The following is a 23,457-nucleotide window of genomic DNA, read 5'->3' as shown; positions in this document are numbered from 1 at the left end:
CGCTATCTCGGCTCACTGCAGCCTCTGCCTCCTGGGTTCTAGCGATTCTCCTGCCTCAGCCTCCCGAGTAGCTGGGACTACAGGCGCTTGCCACCACGCCCGGCTAATTTTTTGTGTTTTTAGTAGAGATGGGGTTTCACTGTGTTAGCCAGGGTGGTCTCCATCTCCTGACCTCGGGATCCGCCTGCCTCGGCCTCCCAAAGTTCTGGGATAACAGGTGTGAGCCACCACGCTCAGCCTGAGCAGTTTTTTTAGTGAAGCCCCAGCTTCCCCACCTGTAAAATGGGTATAACACTATCCATGTCATAGGTTGCTGCAGGAATTCGACGTCATCAGCCATACTGGGCACAGGGCATACTGTCTACATCATAGGGATGTTGGTCTTCCTTCCCTTAGTGACCCACTGACCTTCACCTATGGAACACCAAACTGTCCCAGGGCCCTAATTGTATAAAATGGTCAGCTCCCTGTGCTGGAGAACAACTCACATTCCTGTGGATGACGGGGATTTGGCTTGCCTTTGATTACTTTCTTTTTCTCGGGTGTGGGTTCCAAGTCTCCTCTTATTCAACCCAGAGGCTGGGGTTTGATGTTTCCTAGCCCCTGGGATGAGGGATGGCCACGCTAGACTCTGGCTTTCGCTGAGAAGATGGTGGAGGGAGCCGTCAGCAGTGTCTCTGTGCAAGCTGAGCCCTAATGCATGGTTGGAGCCCAGTGCGTGGGAAGCACATTCTTCTGACCACACAGCTTGCCAGACACACAGAGCGCGTGTCGGCAGGAGCACACCACCGGGAGAGTTTGGCCCGGGGCTTGGAAGTTCAATTTGAAGAGGCCTCCAAAACTGGGAACAGGGCTGCAGCCCCAGACGAATCTCCAGGCAGCTTCTGTGAGCTCTCACGTTTCCTGCTTCCAACCTGGCCAGGGATTGCAAGCTTGCGTGGCTTTCTTGCTTTCCCGCTTCTGGGCTTAGGCTACCCGGGAGGCCCAGAAGTGTGTGAACACAAGGAATAGCTAGGGGTCGGGGTGGAATCAAATAATTCCTTATTTATATTTCAGGGATCACTTAGCTTGCCCCTTTTTTAATTGTCCATTTCTTGGAGTGCCTAAGATTGGCCCCATTTCAGCCTTGTTGAATGGACTGATAAGACTTTCTGCTTCGTATGATAGTTAACCTTTGCCAGTAACCAGTGTAAAAGCCTTTGGTGGTGATATTTGCTTCTTTGTGTCTTATCTCTTCCCAAAATAGAAGGTGATGATTGGAGACCCTAATTACCTTGTATCTTGTGGAAATCTTGCTATATGAAAGTGTAACAAAAATGCAGCAGCTCACAATAGCGTATCATTTGTAGAAAGGAAAAATCATAGGCCGGGCGTGGTGGCTCACGCCTATAATCCCAGTACTTTGGGAGGCCGAGGCGGGTGGATCACTTGAGGTCAGGAGTTTGAGACCAGCCTGACCAACATGGTGAAACCCTATCTCTACCAAAAATACAAAATTAGCCTGATGTGGTGGTGGGCACCTGCAATCCCAGCTACTTGGGAGGCTGAGGGCAGGAGAATCACTTGAACCTGGGAGGCAGAGGTTGCACTGAGCCAAGATCGTGCCACTGCACTCTAGCCTGGGAAACAAGAGTGAAACTCTGTCTCAAAAAAAAAAAAAAAAAAAGAGAAGGAAAAGTCGTAATAGCTAGATCTTTCTGAGACCCAAGAGTTAGTGTCAAGACAATAAATTAGCTATTCTGTAGCAAGTATTTAATATTTCAGTGTTTAGATTCAGTGTATGTGGCACATTCAGGCTGAGGCCAGGTGTTAGGAGAAATTGGACTGAGAATGTGGATAGACGGACATTGACCATGGTAGAGACCAAGAAAGGACATGACTAGTCATTTCAGGAACCTTAGTCATGGGACATGGAGGAGGTACAACAGGGCTAAGTTTGGAAGCGTAGAGACCCGCTAGACGGGCAGTGTGGAAGTCTCAGGGGGAGGGGGCAGACAGTGAAGATGGCCTGGACTAAGGGATTAGCAGTGGGAAAGGCATGGTGTGGACACATGGGAAGGCATTTTGGAGTTGAAATCAACAGGACTTTGGAGGAGTGTGTAAAGAATACCGGTGTATAGCTCTCTGATTAAGAAAGACAAAGCATTGGAGGAGTTGAAACCTTGAATTTGAGACGTCAAGGGAATGTCAGTGGGGAAGTGTCCCATAGACAGTTGAAAATGAGAACATGAGTCTCAGGAGGGAGGTCATGATGGAGATACGAACTTGCACATATTTTGTATGTGTTTAGAATTAATGCCGTGAGGATGTATGGAAATACATAAACTTAATGGAACAATTCCTCTATTTGAAGGGACAGAAACAGAGAAGAGCCAGCCAGAGATTCTAAGAGGGCAGGGAGAGACAGAGAGCCAGCTGAGGGAAGGGGACGGGATAAAACTAAACAGAGGGGCCGGGTGCGGTGGCTCACAGCTGTAATCCTAGCACTTTGGGAGGCCGAGGCGGGTGGCTCACCTGAGGTCAGGAGTTCGAGACCAGCCTGACCGACATGGTGAAACCCTATCTCTACTAAAAATACAAAATATTAGCCGGGTGTGGTGGCAGGCACCTGTAATCTCAGCTACTCGGGAGGCTGAGGCAGGAGAATCGCTTGAACCCAGGAGGCGGAGGTTGCAGTGAGCCGAGATCGCACCATTGCACTCCAGCCTGGGCGACAAGAACAAGACTCCATGTTAAAACAAAAAAACAAAAACAAAAAAACCTAAACAGAGGGACCATTTTAAAAAACAAGAAATCAATAGCATCTGAAGCCACAGAGGAGGAACAACTGAGGAGTTGGAGGACGTCATTTGCGTCTAACAATTCAGAGGTTCTTCATAAGCTTCAGGAGAGGCAAGGGTGGAACACAGATTAGAATGTTTGAAAAGTGACCAGGAATGAAGAAGACGCAATGTTGGATTTTAACCAACGCTTCTGAAAATTCAGGTTTAAAGGGCAGGAGAGCAAGTGTTGAGAGAAAAGATTTTAGGATGATCAGATACAGATCTATAAGCAGCTGAAAGAAAGTCACCGGTGTGGCTGGACAACTGGAGATAGAAGAGAATATGGTTATTTAGTCTATCTTCGCTCTTCAAGATGATCATTCTATTTATTTATAATTCCAAAACAAATACATGTCGTGTTCCAGGCTCTCCGATGATCCCAGTTGACCTGTCTTCTTAATCTTAGAGCCACACTGCGTTTTCTTTTCTTTTCTTTTCTTTTTTTTTTTTTTTTTGAGACAGTCTCACTCTGTCACCCAGGCTGGAGTGCAATGGCGTGATCTCAGCTCACTGCAACCTCTGTCTCCCAGGTTCAAGTGATTCTTGTGCCTCAGCCTCCTGAGTAGCTGGGACTACAGGTGCACATCACCACGCTCGGCTAATTTTTGTAGTTTTAGCAGAGATGGGATTTGCCATGTTGGCCAGGCTGGTCTCGAACTACTGACCTCAAGTGATCTGCCCACTTTGACCTCCTAAAGTGCTGGTATTACAGGCATGAGCCACCGCACCCGGCCACACTGTATTTCTTATAGTATACCGCAACTGGTTTTTAACATCAGCTATATTTTCTATCTGCATTTTAAGAAATGAACATATTTCCTTTTTGTTCTGGCGGTGTTTTGAAATTAGTTATTTCTCTTGCTTCTTTCTTGATTTCAGTGTATTCATCGAGATTTAGCAGCCAGAAATGTTTTGGTAACAGAAAACAATGTGATGAAAATAGCAGACTTCGGACTCGCCAGAGATATCAACAATATAGACTATTACAAAAAGACCACCAATGTAAGTCGATGGCAGTAACACAGTGGGCAGGGGCGGGGGTGGGGCTCAGAATGTTCCAGGAAGAAAGGCCGTCAATGTTGAGAGCTGGGTGGGATGGATGGGGACCCATTCCCCTGCCCCGATTCCCGTTCTTTTGCCTTACTATTCACAAACTCTCAATATGCAAATTTAGCCTCTATTATGTCAATTTTAGTAAATGTGAAACACTTATATACAGAATAATCAGCAACTGCTAGGATTTTCTTATGGTTCTCGTCAAGAACTTTCATAGCAAAAACTACAGCTTGGAAGTTACTGGTTTAATTTTTGCCTAATAACTGGTCAAGGAGCATCTGTGTGCTAGGGGGATAAAGGATAGAATCCAAGGAGATGGCATTTTATTAACGGCCCAGACCTGTGCATCTCACACATTGTGCATGGTCCTCATTGGGACTGATTTCTGCTCTATTGACTGATTAGTAAAAACCGAGAATATCAGCTCTTAAACAGGGCATAGCCCTATTGAGCCTGCTAAGATAAATTCTTTTAAATATATTTAGTTTTTGCATTTTCCTCTACATTTGCAGGGGCGGCTTCCAGTCAAGTGGATGGCTCCAGAAGCCCTGTTTGATAGAGTATACACTCATCAGAGTGATGTGTGAGTAACTCTCTTTTCTCTGGCTTTTTCCTGGGCTTGAGCTGCAAAAATACTGTACATACTTCGCCTTTCTTCCTTCTTTAGTGGCTGCTGCATTTCACACATTCGTAGAAGGTGCAGGAGCTGGCCTTAGAAAGGACGGATTTTATGGTAGGCTGATAACCAATGCTCTGTTACTAATCTGCCTGGCTTCAAAGAGCACAGGAGGTGGAACTGCTGACCTCCCCCTGCCAGAGCGGAAGTCCTTCCCTTGAACATATTCATGGATGTGCAACTACAAAGCGGTTATCTAATTCGCCAAGCTCTTGGCATGTTCTTCACTCCATTAAAGGAGTAATCCTGGAGCTTTTCCCACTTACGAGTAGTTTGTCATATTTCCCTCTAACCCAGATTTGTCCTTAAAGAGTGGAGCTGAGTGAGATGTGGTCCAGGCTGGGGACCTCCACAGGGTCTACTCTCTATGTTTATCCCTCAACAAAAAGGTCTGATCTTGCTTTGGCATCCTTGATAGCATTCTAGAAACACAGTAGGATATTTCTGTTATGATATACTGACAAAACCAATGGGGTCAGGCTCCAACTGATATTTTAGATTTGAAAATTCAGTTGAAGGCTGGGTGCAGTGTCTCATACCTGTAATCAATCCCAGCACTTTGGGAGGCCAAGGTGGGTGGATCACGAGGTCAGGAGATCAAGGCCATCCTGGCCAACATGGTGAAACCCCGTCTCTACTAAAACTACAAAAATTAGCTGGGCGTAGTGATGCGTGTCTGTAATCTCCACTACTTGGGAGGCTGAGGCAGGAGAATCACTTGAACCTGGGAGTCAGAGGTTGCAGTGAGCTGAGATTGTGCCACTGCACTCCAGCCTGGCAACAGAGCGAGCCTCTATCTGGGGAAAAAAAAAATCACTTGAACTATTTTTTATTTGTATGAGCAGGAGGAGTTCTGGGTAGGCATTAATTCTGTGCTACCACAGTTGGTCCTCTCAACAATCCTAAAAAAAAAAGACATGACGATCCCATTTTTGCTGTGAGCAACTGAGGCACAGAGGCTGTTCTGCCTGTCCTGTGCTGCTGCTTTTGCTCTGTAGAAAACTGCGGAGTGAAACACCACCGTCGAGTACAGAAGGTTGAGTTTCCAGAATGACCATGACATAGCTAAACCTGGCTCTCTCAGCTTGCTCATCCCAGAGATTGAGCCTCCTGAACTTGGCACAGGAAGTCCAAATCTCTGAAGAGTCCAGTAAATAAATTGTGGCCTGTGAGATGTGTTCAGTTTTGTTGTGTGCAACTCATCTGGGGCATGTGATTCCTCATCCTAACCCCAGCCCTGTGCTGATTGCCTTTGCGATCTTAGTAAGTTCCAGAGCCTCTGTGCAGCAGATGTTCCGCCAGCCACACAGGGCAGCTGTGATCCTGCGGAGTTGGCTTGCTGGCCTTATTCTGTCAACTGCCCATCCTGGTAGATCACAACCCTTGGGTCAGGCACATAAGGAGTTGGAAAGGAGCGTAAAGGCTTTGAAACTGAGAAACTGAGATCCTTGCATTGCTAACACCACATTTAAGACAAGCAGCTCTATTCCAGAGTGATGGCAGTTTGCCTTTTTGTCTATTGATGGAAAATTCCATCAGCACATCCCCGTGTCATCATCATTCGGGGATGCTCTTGCAGGGCAGGAAAGAGCACATAGGATGAACTGCAGGAGGGCCCATTTGTCTTTGAACTTCAGAAGTGAGGAGGTGTTTATGTCTCAGCTGGGCGTGTTTAGGTTTTGGCAACGTGGATGGGTTAGTAATGCCGTGCTTTCTCCTTTTGTTGCAGCTGGTCCTTCGGGGTGTTAATGTGGGAGATCTTCACTTTAGGGGGCTCGCCCTACCCAGGGATTCCCGTGGAGGAACTTTTTAAGCTGCTGAAGGAAGGACACAGAATGGATAAGCCAGCCAACTGCACCAACGAACTGTAAGGGCTGTTGTCTTTCCTGCCGGTGCCACAGTGGACTTGCCACACCAGTAATACCTCTCCTGATGTATCTCATTTTTGAAGGCCCCTGGTTTCCTAAACATGCTCTAAGAAGAATGGCTGAAGCTCTCTGGGCTCAATCCAGAGCTGGGATACATAGCGACACCGACAACCATTACTTGTCTGAGAGAAAGAACATTATTCTGAGTATGGAGGGGGCTTTGGATCAGAGGGTGTCTGGCTGCCTGGCTGCCTGGCTGAGGGCTCCTGACTTTGCAGAGCCAGCAGGAGTGGTCTTCCTGGGCCACTGTGCTGCACTTCTGCGGTCTCCCGTGGAGTGACAGGAAGACCCACGGGTCAGGAAACAAGCTAGAAAGCCGCGGGGCCGCCCTGCAGGGTGTAGGATTAAGGAACCAACACAGCCTTTCCCTGGTGGTTGTGCCTGGCCCCCGCCTGGCGCCATCGTGGCCAGTGGAGAATCGGTGTTTCTGGAACTTCTCGAACCATTGAAAATTGCCATTACAGATTGACGCCAACCACATTTCCTCAGAGCGAAGGAACTCGTGTTTGGTTACCTAGGTCTCACTTGTGTTTTAGTGCAGAGAATTAAACATGTGTCCAGGCGCCCTCCTTAGAGTACCAGATCTGCCTGTAAAACCATGAGCTGGTTTCTAGCAAAACCTGCCTCACACTTTAAGTGGAGTTATGTTGTGTTTGTGACGTGTGCCTGGTGCAATAGAATCAGTGCTTTGAAAGGAGTCTCTCTGCCTCCTGCCTCAACCCCTCTAGGATTAACTAAGAAGAGTGATTGTCCCAGAAACTGCGGTCTATTGTGTATCATTTCGTGGGGATTTTATATCAGTAATCCCGTGAGTGCTTTTCGGTGTACCGTGGATGTCTGATGAATGGCCACATTTTATAGCATATTATATAAAGGCATTTATTGTGCTCTTTGTCATTCCTATTGTTTTTTTTTTTTTTGTAATGTAGAGGATCTGTCGAAACCCAAAATCAAGATAAGACCTGGGAAGCTAAGCCTATCTAAGAGTTAATCAGGAAGTTAGTGTGCAGCCCAGTGGTGGCAGATTAATTCATTAAAAACTTGAAGTTGTAGTTTTCAAATTTTATTTTATTTTTTTTAACTCAGGAAGCTTTGTCAACTAGAATCATTAAGACCCAAAGCACTGGGCAGACAAATAGTAGAGCTGCTTTGGTGCAGGGCAGGGTGTCAGGGGAGGGAAGACTGGAGACCAGCCCATGGAAATACGCATTTTCCTTCAGCCTCCAAAGCATCTTTAGGGTGTGATGCCATTGTGAGATGTCACTGTGGCCCAGGGTTACCAGGGAAAACACATAGATGTGTCTTTCTTGATGGCTTAGATGCCTTTCTAACATGTTTTTGTAAGTCAAAGTGCCTTTCGGAGGAACTGGCAGGGACGCTTTTGGGAAAGTGATTCATGACCTCCTAATCTAGTTGCCTGGAAGGTTCTGATGCATTTTCCTAATTTACAACACGTCCCCATATTGCCTATTAAAACTGACTATAACCACGTACCCAGTGCATATGAAATTAATTCAAGGAAATCCATTTTTCCCAGGTACATGATGATGAGGGACTGTTGGCATGCAGTGCCCTCCCAGAGACCAACATTCAAGCAGTTGGTAGAAGACTTGGATCGAATTCTCACTCTCACAACCAATGAGGTAAGAACTTCCTTCTAGAAGGCCCTTGTCCTTGGTTGTCTTGTGAGACATGCGTAGTGTTTTACACACACACTCCCCTGTTGGCTGTTGGTTGGAGTCTGTGGTCTTGTTTATTCTTTTTCCATAGGGTCAGATAGTTCAACTATGGGTTCCTCTCAAATCGTGATTTTTCTCAGAACTTCATTTTGTGAGTTCTGACTCATGAAACCAAAGACAGAGGGACATCCCCGAGGCTGCCTTCAGTGTAGCTGCTGGTGGAGCAGTCCGGTGTGTGTGGGAGAGTGGGAAAGGGGAAGCAGTATTCACTTGCATTTTGGTGTGCATGGGAAAAAGCTTGGATTCCTGTGCAAGTTTGATTCTGTGCTTTGGTCATTAGTGGGTAAACTGATAACGTTCGTCATCATTTGCTTGATGGAATACAATGAAGTTTTGTAACACCAGCTTCTGTTACCATAGTACTATCCTATGTGATCCTGCTGGTAATGCTATATGCCTTGCAGCCTCTTTCTAGGTGTATATAAACATACACTGTTTTCTACAATGAGCAACTTATATGATTTTTACATAAAAACATGTACCTTTTGTTAAAATATTTATTTTCCCTAAAATATTTATGCTCTCGCCTGTAATCCCAGCATTTTGGGAAGCCGAGGAGGGCAGATCACCTGAGGCCAGGAGTTCGAGAGCAGCCTGGCCAACATGGCGAAACCCTGTCTCTACTAAAAATACAAAAATTAGTTGGATGTGGTGGTATGTGCCTGTAATCCCAGCTACTTAGGAGGCGAGGTAGGGGAATCGCTTGAACCCAGGAGGTGAAGGTTGCAGTGACTGAGATTGCGCCACTGCACTCCAGTCTGGGAGACAGAGCAAGACTTCATCTCAAAAAGAAAATAATAATAATTTATGATCCTTGCCAACAAAAGAAACACTCATCTGTCACTCACTGTGCAAATTTAGCCATGTCGGTGGCTCCTTCAATATGCAGATAGAGTGCCTTTTATAATTATGGAAAGCATATGCTCTGAGCAGGAAAGATGATAAACCCATCAAGTCTAGTCAAATCTTAAGATAGAGAAATTGTTAATGAATGTATTTTGAGATAGTTAATGAGGATGCACAATAGTGTTCTTTTACACAGGAAACTAACTCCAAACCATGCAATTGTCTCAACAAGAAAAAAGTTAAGGTCCCCCAAGTATTTTAGAAGGAAAATAATACACTTAATTTCTGATTTAGAAAATAGTTTTAGAGTGATTTTTTAAAAAGTAATAATCAAATGTAGTGATATGAAGTCTTAGCTCAGCAGCTTTATCTTATGCGTCTGACTGTGGCCTGTGCTGGATAAAGGAAGAGATTGCACTTAAATGAATACAGCTGACCTTCAGAAGTTGAAAGGAAAGGAACGGTTGAAGGGGGGAAAGAAACCAACTTTCTTCTTCTGCCAAAATTGTTGTTTCTAGTATAAGTTCCTTTAACTGTAGACTTGGAATCTACTGATATCCCTGTTTTTTTCCTATGAGATCTGAAAGTTTATGCCTTCATTTAGAAACCGGGAAAAGTTGGCCAGGCGCAGTGGCTCACGCCTGTAATCCCAGCACTTTGGGAGGCCGAGGCAGGCGGATCATGAGGTCAGGAGTTCCAGACCAGCCTGGCCAACATGGTGAAACCCTGTCTCTACTAAAGATACAAAAAATTAGCCGGGCGTGTTGGTGTGCGCCTGTAATCCCGGCTACTCCGGGAGGCTGAGGCAGGAGAGTCGCTTGAACCGGGGAGGCAGAGGTTGCAGTGAGCCGAGATCATGCCATTGCATTCCAGCCTTGGCGACAGAGCAAGACTCCGTCTCAAAAAAAAAAAAAAAAAGAAACTGGGAAAAACACTAAAGTTCTATTTTAATGATCTCATGTCTATGCTCAGAGTGATTTATTTATATATTTACATGTAGAGTGGGTCCGTTGATACTGAAATTTGTATCTAGTACCCTAAAATAAAAAAGCAGAATGCCGTATTGTCTGGTGGATATAAAAATCGAAGTTTCTTTCCTTCTGAAAATCATTACCATATGCTCAAGAAAAATGGTTCCATTTAGGACAAAATTTCGTTTTTATCATTGTAAGCAAAAAGTTCTCTTTTGATGTGGTGGGCGTGTTTGTTTCCAGTTGTGTGGTTGATGCTGATGTTGTTGGAACTGACACATTCCCCTTCTGGGATGGGGACTCTTTCTCTTGCCAACCCTGGTGATGAATTATAGGGTTTTGTGTGTGTGTGTGTGTGTGTGTCTTTAAAAATGTCTAGTTGCCAACATTCCATGGGCTCTTTTCTGATAACACTGAGGCTGTTTGTGCTGTGGTCTGCACTTTTTGCCCCCTCTCAGCAAAACCACATGTCATAGAATAGTTGTTGGCTTCTGGATGTGTGAGCAGAACTGCCCCACTGTGCCAGCCCAGTGGAGGCAGAGAGACCCACAAGCTCCCAATTTAGAAAGCTTTTCATAGCTTCAGAACAGGGGTCGGCAACTGCTTTCTGTAGAGGGCCAGGGAGTAAATATTTTCAGTTTCGCCGGCCCTGTGGTCTCTGTTGCAACTTCGCCACTGTAGCCTCAAAGTAGCCACAGACAATATGTAAATAGATGTGTTCTAATCTGTCTTCTAGTAAAATTTTATGGATCCCGAAATTGGAATTTTATATAATTGTATATAAATTTTATTCATTTTAATCCTATAAAATATTCTTCTTCTTTTGGTTTTTGTTTTCAACCGCTTACCAATGTTAAAGACCATCTTTAGCCCTCAGGCCATACAGAGTCGTCTGTGGGCACCCAAGTCGGAGGAAGTGTCACCCTGGGGTGATCCAGAGGGCTTCTTGCAGCACCAGCACTGGGTGCCTTGGGGAGCAGAGGACACTTTCTGAATCTCAAACCTTCAAAACTTTGAAACTTCACCTATGTTTTCCTAAAGTTTCCGTTAACAGCGCATTATGGATTTAACATACATGAGTATGTCTAAGCCTTTTTTGAACCTGTTTACATTTTCAACTCGGAGAGCTTCTGAGAGTAATCAGTTACATCTGTTAAATTACCCGCTGAATGAAGAAGTATTCCCCTTCAATTATCCCCGAAACTACAATAGTAAAATGTAATTCAGAAAATAAATATTCATAGTCTCAACTACTTAAAGGGGGTCTGGGGACCCACAACATGTTACCGGTTTTCATTTTGCTGGGGCTCGCATTTGAAGCAAGGGCTCTAGTGAGGAGGTGGTGTAGACTCAGTGGGTTATTTAGGTCCGTGTGAAGCCGAGCTGCCTGCCCAGCACCTATAGCTCAACTAGGTTTTATTGTTCTCTACCTGCCAATAGTTGATTTATGATGGATTCCAAGAGAAAAGCTAAGGACAGCCTGGGGTACATCAGATGTGGTCTCAGGGAGGTCTTCGTGGAAGTCAGGTGGGCTGGGTCTCTGTTCACCTTCTAGGGGTCTCCTGTCCTGTCCCGCGTCCAATACCCACATCTCAAGAGTTTGTGTTTGAAATAAAACTCTTCTCTTCCCTTCTTTCAGGAATACTTGGACCTCAGTCAGCCTCTTGAACCGTATTCACCTTGTTATGCTGACCCAAGATGAAATAAAACGTCTCTCTTCCCTTCTTTCAGGAATACTTGGACCTCAGCCAACCTCTCGAACAGTATTCACCTAGTTACCCTGACACAAGAAGTTCTTGTTCTTCAGGAGATGATTCTGTTTTTTCTCCAGACCCCATGCCTTATGAACCATGCCTTCCTCAGTATCCACACATAAACGGCAGTGTTAAAACATGAATGACTGTGTCTGCCTGTCCCCAAACAGGACAGCACTGGGAACCTAGCTACACTGAGCAGGGAGACCATGCCTCCCAGAGCTTATTGTCTCCACTTGTATATATGGATCAGAGGAGTAAATAATTGGAAAAGTAATCAGCATACGTGTAAAGATTTATACAGTTGAAAACTTGTAATCTTCACCAGGAGGAGAAGAAGGTTTCTGGAGCAGTGGACTGCCACAAGCCACCATGTAACCCCTCTCACCTGCCGTGCGTACTGGCTGTGGACCAGTAGGACTCAAGGTGGACGTGCGTTCTGCCTTCCTTGTTAATTTTGTAATAATTGGAGAAGATTTATGTCAGCACACACTTACAGAGCACAAATGCAGTATATAGGTGCTGGATGTATGTAAATATATTCAAATTATGTATAAATATATATTATATATTTACAAGGAATTATTTTTTGTATTGATTTTAAATGGATGTCCCAATGCACCTAGAAAATTGGTCTTTTTTTAATAGCTATTTGCTAAATGCTGTTCTTACACATAATTTCTTAATTTTCACCGAGCAGAGGTGGAAAAATACTTTTGCTTTCAGGGAAAATGGTATAACGTTAATTTATTAATGAATTGGTAATATACAAAACAATTAATCATTTATAGTTGTTTTTGTAATTTAAGTGGCATTTCTATGCAGGCAGCACAGCAGACTAGTTAATCTATTGCTTGGACTTAACTAGTTATCAGATCCTTTGAAAAGAGAATATTTACAATATATGACTAATTTGGGGAAAATGAAGCTTTGATTTATTTGTGTTTAAATGCTGCTGTCAGACGATTGTTCTTAGGCCTCCTAAATGCCCCATATTAAAAGAACTCATTCATAGGAAGGTGTTTCATTTTGGTGTGCAACCCTGTCATTACGTCAACGCAACGTCTAACTGGACTCCCCAAGACAAATGGTACCAGCGTCCTCTTAAAAGATGCCTTAATCCATTCCTTGAGGACAGACCTTAGTTGAAATGATAGCAGAATGTGCTTCTCTCTGGCAGCTGGCCTTCTGCTTCTGAGTTGCACATTAATCAGATTAGCCTGTATTCTCTTCAGTGAATTTTGATAATGGCTTCCAGACTCTTTGGCATTGGAGACGCCTGTTAGGATCTTCAAGTCCCATCATAGAAAATTGAAACACAGAGTTGTTCTGCTGATAGTTTTGGGGATACGTCCGTCTTTTTAAGGGATTGCTTTCATCTAATTCTGGCAGGACCTCACCAAAAGATCCAGCCTCATACCTACATCAGACAAAATATCGCCGTTGTTCCTTCTGTACTAGAGTATTGTGTTTTGCTTTGGAAACACCCACTCACTTTGCAATAGCCGTGCAAGATGAATGCAGATTACACTGATCTTATGTGTTACAAAATGGAGAAAGTATTTAATAAAACCTGTTAATTTTTATACTGACAATAAAAATGTTTCTACAGATATTAATGTTAACAAGACAAAATAAATGTCACACAACTTATTTTTTTAATACTCGTGTCTTACCAAATGGTTTCCTGTGCTTGGAGGTGCTGACTGAGTGCTGTTGTGAATGCAGGAAGGGCAGGGCTGCCAAGGGTCTTATGTGCTACACACGGGGGTGACTTGCCAGAAGGGTTGCCTGAGACCAGCAGTACCTGTGACAGGTTGAGGTTGATCCAGTGGAAAATCTGAATCAGTTGGTTGGAGCCCTGGCTCGGTTGCTTACTGGCACCTCAATGGAATCATCGTTCCTTTCTGAGCCCTACCAGTTCCCCAGAGGAGCAAACAAAGAGCCACATGGTAGAGAGCTTTGCAAACTGGAAGGTGACCTAAGGATGACAGGTATTGAGTAGGGAAGACGTTCAGAACATCTGAATCCTGAGGACTTAAAAACCTTTTAGGCTGTTTTCTTCATGATGTATGGAGAGAAGGATTTGCTTCAAATTTTCCAAAAGAAAACTTGGACAAATGTTCGAATAATTATTTATTTTCATACCACCAACGATCTGAAGAGGGAAATGGAGTTTTGCCTGTCAGTTAACAAATGTGAATCTGTGACTCTTAAGGGTCTGTTATATCTACTTGCCAGCCTCATCAGCAGCAGGAAAGGGAATTGAACATAGGCCAACTTCTCCTGCACTTCAGCCAGGCTCTTAGAACCTTACAGGGCCATTGGTAAAGAGTGCTGTCTTTGGGGTCTTCTCTGTGTTTGAGGCCATTCATGGTGGAGCAAGGTGTCACCAGCCATCAGGGGAGTGGCCTAGGGCCCTGGTTCTGCATTTCCCAAACCTCTGTCCTTCTGTTTCTTACAGGATAACAGGGCTCTTGGGAATGTGATTTTAAAAATAAGGTGCATGAAAGACACCTAAGAAAATCGTCACCTGTTAGACACAAGTGTACAGGGGGATGTTCTGTACCCCTGGGGACATTTCTACGGTGAGATGTCCTTGGCAAGGGTGAGGATGGACTTGCTGGGGTCTACGGTGGTTCCTCCGTGCAGCTGTCTGGTGCATATGCTGTACTCTAGACACTGAAGGGCAGTTTATAGCCTTGACAGTGTAGATTATAATGGCAGTAAGAACTGCTGTATTTCTTGCCCATTTCATGGAGATGGGTGGGCAAGAATCCTAAATGGTCTTTTGGCCATTTTGATTTTAGAATTATTTTGAAAGAGACACTTGTCATGAAGGGCAAGAAGGCGGTGTGGTCCATGAGAATGACAGGTAATACAGTACCTTTTTTTTTGAGACCTGTCCCAAATGAGCATACACAGGTAGGATTCGATAAGAATCCTGGAGCTTATGGCTCTCCTCCCCCAAGAACCTAAGGAGAGCGTCGGAAATTAGTTGCAACTACATGTGATGGTCACCTAACCATCATGAGATGAGTTCATTTGTGAAGAACCAAAAGATTGCAGGCATCTTGGATGTGTAGTGCCCGGCCTGCTGTTCCTAACTGGGAAAGGCATATCCAAGAGGCTGCCTCAAAACGTCTAGCTGATGGTAGCCTCTGGCAGGATGGGTAGCCAGAGAAAGCGGGTGGAAAAGTAGCATCTTCACGGGGGTTCTGTGCATTCCCAGGGGACAGGGTACCCTGCATCCACCACACAGCCTCTCCATCCCTCCTCAGGGAGCTTCTCTGCATCTGATCTTGTGGGGAGTTCCTTAACCCCACACATAGGAACATAGGAAATTAAAACATGCATTTATAGTAAAACGTCTGAACAACTTGAGCTGCTGTGAACTGAGGACTCCACCTCCAGTTTTGAAAACAAGAAATGGGGCTGCTACCTTATACTGCATCACTGAAGATTGCTTGCAGGGCTGGGTCCAGAGGGCTCGGCTAGGACAGAGGAGGAAGCTGAGGCTCCGCTTGAGGTCCCTGAGGGTCACATGGCTGGGATGTGGTCTAAGGAACAAGACTGCAGCCTTGTTCAGTGCAGGAGAAAGACAGTGGACTGTGGGCTTGGACAGAATTGATTGGTTTGTTTCTTACAGCTGGGTGATGGTGCGCAAATCCCAGCTTCTGTCCGGCTGTTTGTCTCTAGGTGAACCTGGTCCTCACCAGCCTCTCAACTTGCCATGAGGATTTGCTGTAGGGCTTAGCTGTGGCAGACAGGACTCAATAAATGTTCATTTTCTACTTCCTGAGAATTTTTTTCTACATTTCAGTGATTTTAGTATATCCACGTTGTGTAACCATCACCACTATCTAATTCCAAAACGTTTTCATCACTCCATAAAGCCAACAAATTCCCATTGTTAGCCACTTGCATTTCCCCCTCCCCCAGTCCTTGGCAACCCCCAATCTGCTCTCTGTCTATGGATTTGCCTACTCTAGACATTTCATGTAAATGGAATCATATGCTATGTGACCTTTTCTGTCCAACTTCTTCGCTTAATGTTTTCAAGATTTGTTCATACGGTAGCCTGAAACAGCACTTCATTTTTATTGCCAAATCCTATTCCATGATATAAATTTACTACATTTTGTTTATCCATTTGTCCATTGATGGACATTTAGATTGTACTTTCCAGTTATGAATAGTGCTGTTATGAACATTCATGTACTGGGTTTTTGTGTGGTCAGGTTTTCATTTCTCTTGGGCATATATGTAGGAGTGGAATTGCGGGATCATATGGTAACTGCTAGACTGTTTTCCAAGGTGGCTGCACTATTTTACATTCCCACCAGCAGTGCATGAGCATTCCAGTTTTTCCACATCCTTGCCAACACTTGTTATTATCCATATTTTTTATTATAGCCATCCTAGTGGATATGAGGTATCTTCCTAAGAATTTCGTAGCTGAGGAGATAGGATGCAGATCATTGAATAAAGATACATAATGCTTTCCTGGTTTTTCCAGAAAAAGATACTTCAATTAATCAGCTTGGTTTCCACACTGATGAAATGGCCAAGGTAGCTAAGATGCCTCAGTGGATCTTCATGAAATGGAGAAGCTGAGAAACCAATCAATTCCCTGTCTTCCCTCTTGGCTGAGAGAGGAAGGAAGCACTGCTAAGTGGTACAAGGATGCAGGATCTTTCTGGCTGGAATGCTTGAGTGTATCTGTCCTCACATCCCCAGTTTTATACCAAGTAAAGTCACGCAAGCTTGAGCAGTCCATGCGGACTAATGAATGCACCATTACTTATGTATGTGGGTCCATTGGGTTCCTCCTTACCCAGCCTGCATTTTGATGTTATTTATTTTTTCATGGTTTTAAAGATGAAAGCAAAGTTTATCTTCTCTCACATTTCATCCCCAGGAGCCTTGAAATGACTTGGCTGTCGACCCTGGGCAGGGACAGCAGAAGCCGTCCACGTCTCAAGTGACATTCTGGAGTAGGGCCCTTCTTGTGCCCTTTTTTTCTGCCGGGTGTCTGGGATTTTTGAATGGGCTCCTCCAAATTGCCTTGAAGTCCTGTTTCAGAAGGTCACATGAGGTGCTGTAGAAGTCAGTGGATGGGAGGGCATTCAATGTCCGGCACTGGGGAACCATCTTCTCCGGACCTTTGAAATACAATTTACAAAGGGATACCTCAGCACATGAAGCTGTTCAGTGACCGAATTTAGCTTACCGTGCACATATGGGTAGGTGATTTTTCCTTCTGCAGCTCAGAACACTGCCTCCTTTTGGGCTGCACTCCTTTTAGGTTTCTTTTCCTCTTCTAATTCTTTTTTAGGCTGGAGTGCAATGGCATGATCTAGGCTCACTGCAACTTCCGCCTCCTGGGTTCAAGCCATTCCACTGCTCCCAGCCTCTAAATCTCTTTTGAGGACACTTAACTGATGCTTGCTGGTGTCTCTTACTAGTTAAAATCCATAGCATGAGGTGCTTTGAAAGGGACAGAGGACACTTAACTGACGCTTGCTGGTGTCTCTTACTAGTTAAAATCCATAGCATGAGGTTCTTTGAAAGGGACAGAGGACACTTAACTGACGCTTGCTGGTGTCTCTTACTAGTTAAAATCCATAGCATGAGGTTCTTTGAAAGGGACAGAGGACACTTACAGATTTATAAATTAAGAATCAAGCAGCTGGGCGCGGTGGCTCATGCCTATAATCCCAGAACTTTAGGAGGCCGCGGTAGGCAGATCACCTGAGATCAGGAGTTCGAGACCAGCCTGACTAACATGGTGAAATCCTGTCTCTACTAAAAATACAAAAATTAGCCGGGTGTGGTGGCTAATGCCTGTAATCCCAGCTACTCAGGAGGCTGAGGCAGGAGAATTGCTTGAACCCGGGAAGTGGAGGTTGCAGTAAGCCAAGATCACGCCGTTGCACTCCAGCCTGGGTGACGAGAGCTAAACTCCGTCTCAAAAAAAAAAAAAAAAAAAAAAAAAAGCAAGGAACGCTTTCTTGGTCTGTAAGTGGGATGACAAATGATTCTATGTCAAAGGATTGTTGAGTTAAATGAGATTGTACCTGGGAAGCATGAAACAGTGCCTGCTGCATATTAGCCGCTATCAACACTCAGGTATTAGCTGCTATTTCCATCTGTCTATCTACAGCTATTTGACATAGATGTACTTACTGAGACAAATATGAAGATAAAATATAAGTGTGTGTGTATATATATAAAATTGTCATTGCCGAAGAAATTTATTTGTGAAATTGCTAATCTATTACAAACACAAGTGTCCATTGTACACACAATTTTTAACAAAAAACATTTAATAAGTTTTTGGTTTTTTGTTTTTTTTTTAAATTTTTTGAGACAGGGTCTTGCTCTGTTGCCCAGGCTAGAGAGCAGTGGCACAATCATGACCCACTGCAGACTTGTCCTTCTGGGCTCAAGCCATCCTCCCACCTCAGCTTCCCGAGTAGCTGGGACTACAGGCATGCACCACCATGCCTAGCTAATTTCTGTATGTTTTTTGTAGAACTGGGGTTATGCCATGTTGCCCAGGCTGGTCTTGAACTCCCGAGCTCAAGTGATCCACCTGCCTGGGCCTCCCAAAGTGCTGCGATTACAGGCGTGAGCCACTGCGCCCAGGTTAATAAGTTTTAAATCAATGAAAATAATGATCAAAATTTTCAAAAACTTATGAAGTTGTATTGACAACATTCAACCTGTTATGGTTCCCTTTTTAAACAAGCATTCACTTTACAAATACTAAATAGGCAATGAATGCCTAATATGATTTTTAAGGGACAATTAAACACTTTTAGAAGTGCACAGACCAGGCCGGGCATGGTGGTACACACCTCTAATCCCAGCACTTTGGGAGGCCGAAGCGGGTGTATCACCTGAGGTCAGGAGTTTGAGACCAGCCTGGCCAATGTAGTGAAACCCCATCTCTACTAAAAATACAAAAATTAGCCTGGCATGGTGGCGGCATGCCTGTAATCCCAGCTACTCGGGAGGCTGAGGCAGGAGAATCGCTTGAGCCTGGGAGGCGGAGGTTGCAGTGAGCCAAGATTGCACCACTGCACTCCAGCCTGGGCAACAGAGCAAGACTCCATCTCCAAAAAAAAAAAAAAAAAAAAAAAAAAAAAAAAAAAAAAAAAAAAAATTAAGACGTGCGCAGACCAAGCTGGTGAATGGTGAAGTACCACGATCTCAAAGGCAGACCGGAACAGGAGCAGCTCAGGATGGTTTCTGCATGGCAAGGTCTCTCCGGCTGCAGGTTTGGTGTTGTCACAAGCAAATTGAAATGGGTGGTGTTACAAAGGGAAATATCACATGGGAAAAACGGAGGAAGCCTGGGGCCCTCGAAGTTTAGGATTGTGTATGGTTCAGGGGCCGCGGAATTTCTGGGAATTGTAAAATTAGCATCGTTCACCTGACAGGGTTGGAGAGGCTGAAATAAACTTTCCGTTGTGTGGGGAAGTCCATTAGATGTTCTTAATCATTTCTACAGCGTGTACTGCAGAGGTTTAAGTGGGAGAAGATGGCTGGAACATGAACACGGGCTCAAGGCTGCCCTTTCAGATTGTTCTGTGACTTGACTTGCTGCCTCTTCTGGAAAGAGGCTGTGTATATCTTTGTACACATGATCACAGCAGGAGAGGAAATCGGAAGCCTCCTCTTCTTCCTGGCCTGGTCTTGACTCCCCATGAGACTGGCCCTTTCGTTGCCTCTTGCCGGATTTAGGTTTCACCAAAATGCAGAAATTCCTTGTCGATGGCTGGCTCTCACCCAGTAGCAGCCAGAGCTGTGAATGAAAAAGGCAAAGTCAAAACTTCAAACCTGGGCTGAGGGGTGCAGGGAGTGGGAGGGCTTGTTCTGCTGTTGCTTATTTCAGGGCCTGACAAATGGAGGCCCACAGACCAAACCCAGCTCACTACCCGCCTTTGTACTGCTTATGAGCCAAGAAATATTTTTAAATGGTTGAAAGTATCATTTTAAATATATATTTTGGCTCACGCCTGTAATCCCAGCACTTTGGGAGGCTGAGGTGGGTGGATCACGAGGTCAGGAGATCGAGACCATCCTGGCTAACATGGTGAAACCCCGTCTCTACTAAAAATACAAAAAATTAGTCGGGCATGGTGGTGGGCGCCTGTAGTCCCAGCTACTGGGGAGGCTGAGGCAGGAGAATGGCATGAACCTGGGAGGCAGAGCTTGCAGTGAGCCAAGATCACACCACTGCACTCCAGCCTGGGCAACAGAGTGACTCCGTCTCAAAAAAAGAAAAAAAAAAAAATATATATATATATATATATATGCAAATTATATAAAGCCCCAGTTTCAGTGTCCATAAATATTTACTGGGACACAGCCACACTCATTCATGTACATAATGTCTATGGCTGCTTTCCCACAACAGCAGCAGAGTGGAATGGTGGCGACAGGGATTACCCACAAAGCTGAAGATATTTACTACCCATGGCTCTTTATGAAAAAGTTTGATGACCCCTGGCTTAGATCTACAATGTGCTAGTAGGTTGCCAGACCCAGGCAGGTGGAATCCTTCCCATGCCTTGTGGGGAAAGACAATAGCAGATAACAAGGGCCTGAAACTGGGTGTTGCTTTCAAGAATAGGGGTCCAAACTGGGTGTGGTGGTCCAGGCCTGTAGTCCCAGCTACCGAAGAGGCTGACGAGGGAGTATTGCTTGAGCCCAGGAATTCAAGGCCACCCTGGGCAACATAGTGAAATCTCATCTCAAAAAAAAAGAAAAAAAAAAAAAAAAAGAAAGAAAGAGGCCGGGTGCAGTAGCTCACGCCTGTAATTCTAGCACTTTGGGAAACTGAGACAGGTGGATCACGAGGTCAAGAGATCGAGACAATCCTGGCCAACATGGTGAAACCCCGTCTGTACTAAAAATACAAAAATTAGCCAGGTGTGGTGGCACGCACCTGTAGTCTCAGCTACTCGGGAGGCTGAGGCAGGAGAATTTCTTGAACCTGGGAGGCAGAGGTTGCAGTGAGCTGAGATCGTGCCACTGCACTCCAGCCTGGTGAAACAGCGAGACTCTTTCTAAAAAAAAAAAAAAAAAAAAAAAAAAAAGCCAGGTGCAGTGGCTCACACCTGTAATCCCAGCACTTTGGGAGGCCGAGGTGGGCAGAACACGGGATCAGGAGATCAAGACCATCCTGGCCAACATGGTGAAACCCCGTCTCTACTAAAATACAAAAATTTAGCCGGGCATGGTGGCACGCACCTGTAGTCCCAGCTACTTGCGAGGCTGAGGCAGGGGAATCGCTTGAACCTGGGAAGTGGAGGTTGCAGTGAGCCGAGATGGCACCACTGCACTCCAGCCTGGTGACAGAGCAAGACTCCGTCTAAAAAACAAAAACAAAAAACAGAATTGGGGTCCATTTGAGAGATCTCCACTAAGGGTGGGGATGAAAGTCATGAAAACTGCCCTTTGACCAAGTGGGATGTTCTAAGATCGTCTGGAGACAGTAAGCGGCCAACGCGCTGTGTCTAAACCAGCCTTCTGGGCACCGTTTTGCCCCTGTAGCAACATGCCCACTGCTCTTCCTAACAAGCTTGCCACAGAGATCCACAAACCAAAGGCTAAATAAACAATGCGCTTCTTCCAGAAGGAAGGGAGGTGATAGGCTGACATTCGGATTTGAACGCTGCTTGTTTGGTAGGAAGTAAACCTGGTCTCTTCCAGCGAGGGAGCACCTCTGTACCGTAACACTGTATTCCTTGCTCAGGCTGGAACACCAAGTTTAGGGGGCAGGGTGGCCCTCTACACAACCTTGTTGCCCGGGTTTTCTTTTCCATCACCCCGGTGTCCTTGCACGCATTAAGCTTTCCATGGATGCAATGACAGGCACGCACCCTTGTCAGACTCTGAACACAAAGGCAATCCCAGGACAGACTAGTGTTGGAACCGCCTTAGTTTGCCTGGACACAACGTAACTGAAACTTCTTTTTCTTCCCATTAGCTGGAGTTTAAAAAGCGTCTCTACAGCTGTGATGGCTGAAGGCTTGAAATGACAGAGCCACTTGCCCCATAAATCAGCATGCAACACCCCCCACGTAAACAGATCTGGGAAAAAAAATCTACATACGCAATAAATGTGTACAGGTACTGGAGACTGGTAATAAAAATGCTTGGATCTGCTTTCAGTTTTTCTCGTCTTCTAAATGAAGCTGAAAGCAAATCAAGCACTAAGCCCTTATTTTTCTGATCTGAAAGCAGGTGAATGTGGTCAAGAGCAGGAGATATGCAGATGAAGGGGGGACCCCTAATAGTGGAAACCTGGGTGTTCATAGCCTCTTTGGGGAAACAAAGCCTTGGGCAGATCCCCAGGGTGAAAGCGTAGACTCTTTTTAAAGACTGGGCAGGAGGGAGGGAGCAGGCGAGGCTGGAGCCCACATTGTTGGGCTGCTCTGACTTACATGGCACCTGTAGACCCAGGGAGAACCTGAGAAGGGGCTCCTGGGCCAGGGGCCAGGCAGGTATTTGTGGTTGTGTGTGTGTGTGTGCATGCCTATGCACTGTCGTAGACCAGGGTTTCACGGCTTTTAAGAACAATAAAAACATTCAGAATTCTTCTAGTGGCCCCACGATGTAGGGCCTTCTGGTTATTTAAGATCTCCAACATGCGTCAAGAGCAGCTTAGGAGGGGAGCCCAGATCATCCCTACAGCTGCAGAAGAGCACAGCAGCCAGTAAGACAGAAGGGTAGTGGGGGAGCGGGGTGTGGGGGAACATGGATGGTTCCAGAATTTCTTCAGAGAATTAGTCAAGGGTCTGAAGTTGGCATGAAACGGGGTTTGAGGAACTGGGGAGTTGACTGGGAGCTGGTTTTGCAGAGCAAACACACTGCTTTAATGTAAATCAAGTTTTGTTCATTTAATTTAGGAGGCTGGAGTATGATATGGTTTGGCTCTGTATCCCCACCCAAATCTCATCACGAACTGTGATCCCCACATGTTGAGGGAGGTACCTGTAATCCCTACATGTCGAGGGGAGGAGGTGATTGGATCGTGGGGGTGGTTTCCCCCATGCTGTTCTCCTGATGGTGAATGAGTTCTCCTGACATCTGATGGTTTTATAAGTGTTTGACAGTTCCTCCTACACACATTCTCTCTCGCACCTGCCACGGTGTAAGATGTGCCTTCTTCAACTTTGGCCGTGACTGTAAGTTCCCTGAGACCTCCCCCGCCATGTGGAACTGTGAATCAATGAAGCCTCTTTTCTCTATAAATTACCCAGTCACGGGTATATCTTTATAGCAATGTGAAAACAGACTAATGTAGAGTTTAAAAATCTCCCCAAGCTACCCCATCCTGGCCTGCCACTTCCAAAAGGTCTAGTTAACCCGAATAGTTTCATTTCTAAGCCCTTCTCTCAATCTTCCAGACCAAAGTTCTAGCCACCCCAGGGGTGCCTGCTCCCCATCCTTGCAGGTAAGAAGGGACATGTGTATTTTCCTGCTCCCCCACACTCCTTTAAGCAGTCATGCCTCGCCTGTTGGCTGCTTGTTGTGCCTGACTGATGGATGCAGCTCCAAAGCTGAAACACCGTCAGAGTTTGTGTGAAGGGAGTTGGGGTGGAGTGGTTAACTTATCTCCCATGAGGCAGGTGCTTTGACCCAAGGG

General features: G+C 45.3%; 1 protein-coding gene across 5 annotated transcripts in view; it reads left to right on the top strand.

Annotated features, from left to right (window-relative positions):
• Positions 1 to 13,454, top strand: part of FGFR2 (fibroblast growth factor receptor 2) — a 121,556-nt gene extending 108,102 nt beyond the window's left edge. For all 5 annotated transcript variants that reach the window (XM_004050205.5, XM_019035163.4, XM_019035162.4 and 2 more), the window contains 5 exons: positions 3,702 to 3,824; positions 4,391 to 4,461; positions 6,284 to 6,421; positions 8,020 to 8,125; positions 11,770 to 13,454. In XM_004050205.5, coding sequence (XP_004050253.1) covers positions 3,702 to 3,824; positions 4,391 to 4,461; positions 6,284 to 6,421; positions 8,020 to 8,125; positions 11,770 to 11,934 — 603 coding nt within the window. In that variant the 3' untranslated portion in view covers positions 11,935 to 13,454. The remainder of the gene's footprint in view (positions 1 to 3,701; positions 3,825 to 4,390; positions 4,462 to 6,283; positions 6,422 to 8,019; positions 8,126 to 11,769) is intronic.
• Positions 13,455 to 23,457: the final 10,003 nt, after the last annotated feature.

The sequence above is a fragment of the Gorilla gorilla genome, chromosome 8, assembly GCF_029281585.2.
Source record: "Gorilla gorilla gorilla isolate KB3781 chromosome 8, NHGRI_mGorGor1-v2.1_pri, whole genome shotgun sequence".
Lineage (NCBI taxonomy): Eukaryota > Metazoa > Chordata > Mammalia > Primates > Hominidae > Gorilla > Gorilla gorilla.
The sequence above is the reverse complement of the archived record's forward strand: the minus strand, read 5'-3'. Positions and strand labels throughout refer to the sequence as shown.